Consider the following 849-nt stretch of genomic DNA (forward strand, 5'->3'; position numbering starts at 1 on the left):
GTTTGATGTGTGGCAGTGTGTGCGTGCATGTGTGTGTTTCAAAGTTGTCGAGCAAAGAGAGGTGCAGGGGGAGAGAGGAAGAGTGTGTGGCGCGTGTGGGTGTGTCCAGTGTGGGTGTGTCTGGTGTGGGTGTGTGTGTTTGACGGTGTGCGACTTAAGGTCCTCACACCTTTGAGTGGCCTGGCCGCAAGTGCATCCGCCATCCGCATTTAGGGAAGGGCGGGAAGGTTGGGGCCAGCGCTTCCAGGGTGTGGGCGAGCCTTGCTTGGGCATGGGTGATGGTTCGAAGTTTTGGGACCTTGAACCGCCCGGTCCTTGAACCACCCCTGAGGCCGTCGTCACCCACCATTAGCCATCAGCACTCGCGGCACCCACTGACGGCCCCCCATCTGCAACGACGCCCTCCCCACTCCCCACTCCCCAACCCCCAAGCCCCACCATGCCTGCCCCCCCCCTTGGCCCCAGGTGTTCAACGAGTACTCAACCATGCTGCAGGAAACTCGGGGCATCAAGCCCAAGTTCCTGGTGCAGGTGGGTGGGCAACCTCCTGGGGGGCGGCTCGCGCGCCGGGGGGCGCGACGGGGCGCGCGCTACGCGCAGGGGCGTGCTGCGCCGGAGGCAGGGAGGGCGCCGCGGCCGCGGCGCGCGCGGCGGGAGGCGTCGCGGGGCGGTGCTCGAATTGAGTGGCGAGGTGCACGTGGGCGGCGCCTGCTGACACCAGCCCGTGACGCCAAGCACACCACTTGCACACCACCCCGTCCCACCGACCCCATTTTCCCCAGCAACAACATATCTAAAACGTGAGGCCTGGCTGTCCCAAACACAGCCCCCCAATCCATCCTCCCCACC

The 849-nt window shown here is 65.6% G+C and overlaps 1 protein-coding gene across 1 annotated transcript in view; it reads left to right on the plus strand.

Annotated features, from left to right (window-relative positions):
* Positions 1–797, plus strand: part of MNEG_16373 (GMP synthase (glutamine-hydrolysing)) — a gene marked incomplete at both ends in the record, with an annotated part of 2136 nt that extends 1339 nt beyond the window's left edge. The window contains 2 exons of the mRNA XM_014035157.1: positions 466–531; positions 783–797. Coding sequence (XP_013890611.1) covers positions 466–531; positions 783–797 — 81 coding nt within the window. The remainder of the gene's footprint in view (positions 1–465; positions 532–782) is intronic.
* Positions 798–849: the final 52 nt, after the last annotated feature.

Source organism: Monoraphidium neglectum (assembly GCF_000611645.1).
Source record: "Monoraphidium neglectum strain SAG 48.87 unplaced genomic scaffold scaffold06298, whole genome shotgun sequence".
Lineage (NCBI taxonomy): Eukaryota > Viridiplantae > Chlorophyta > Chlorophyceae > Sphaeropleales > Selenastraceae > Monoraphidium > Monoraphidium neglectum.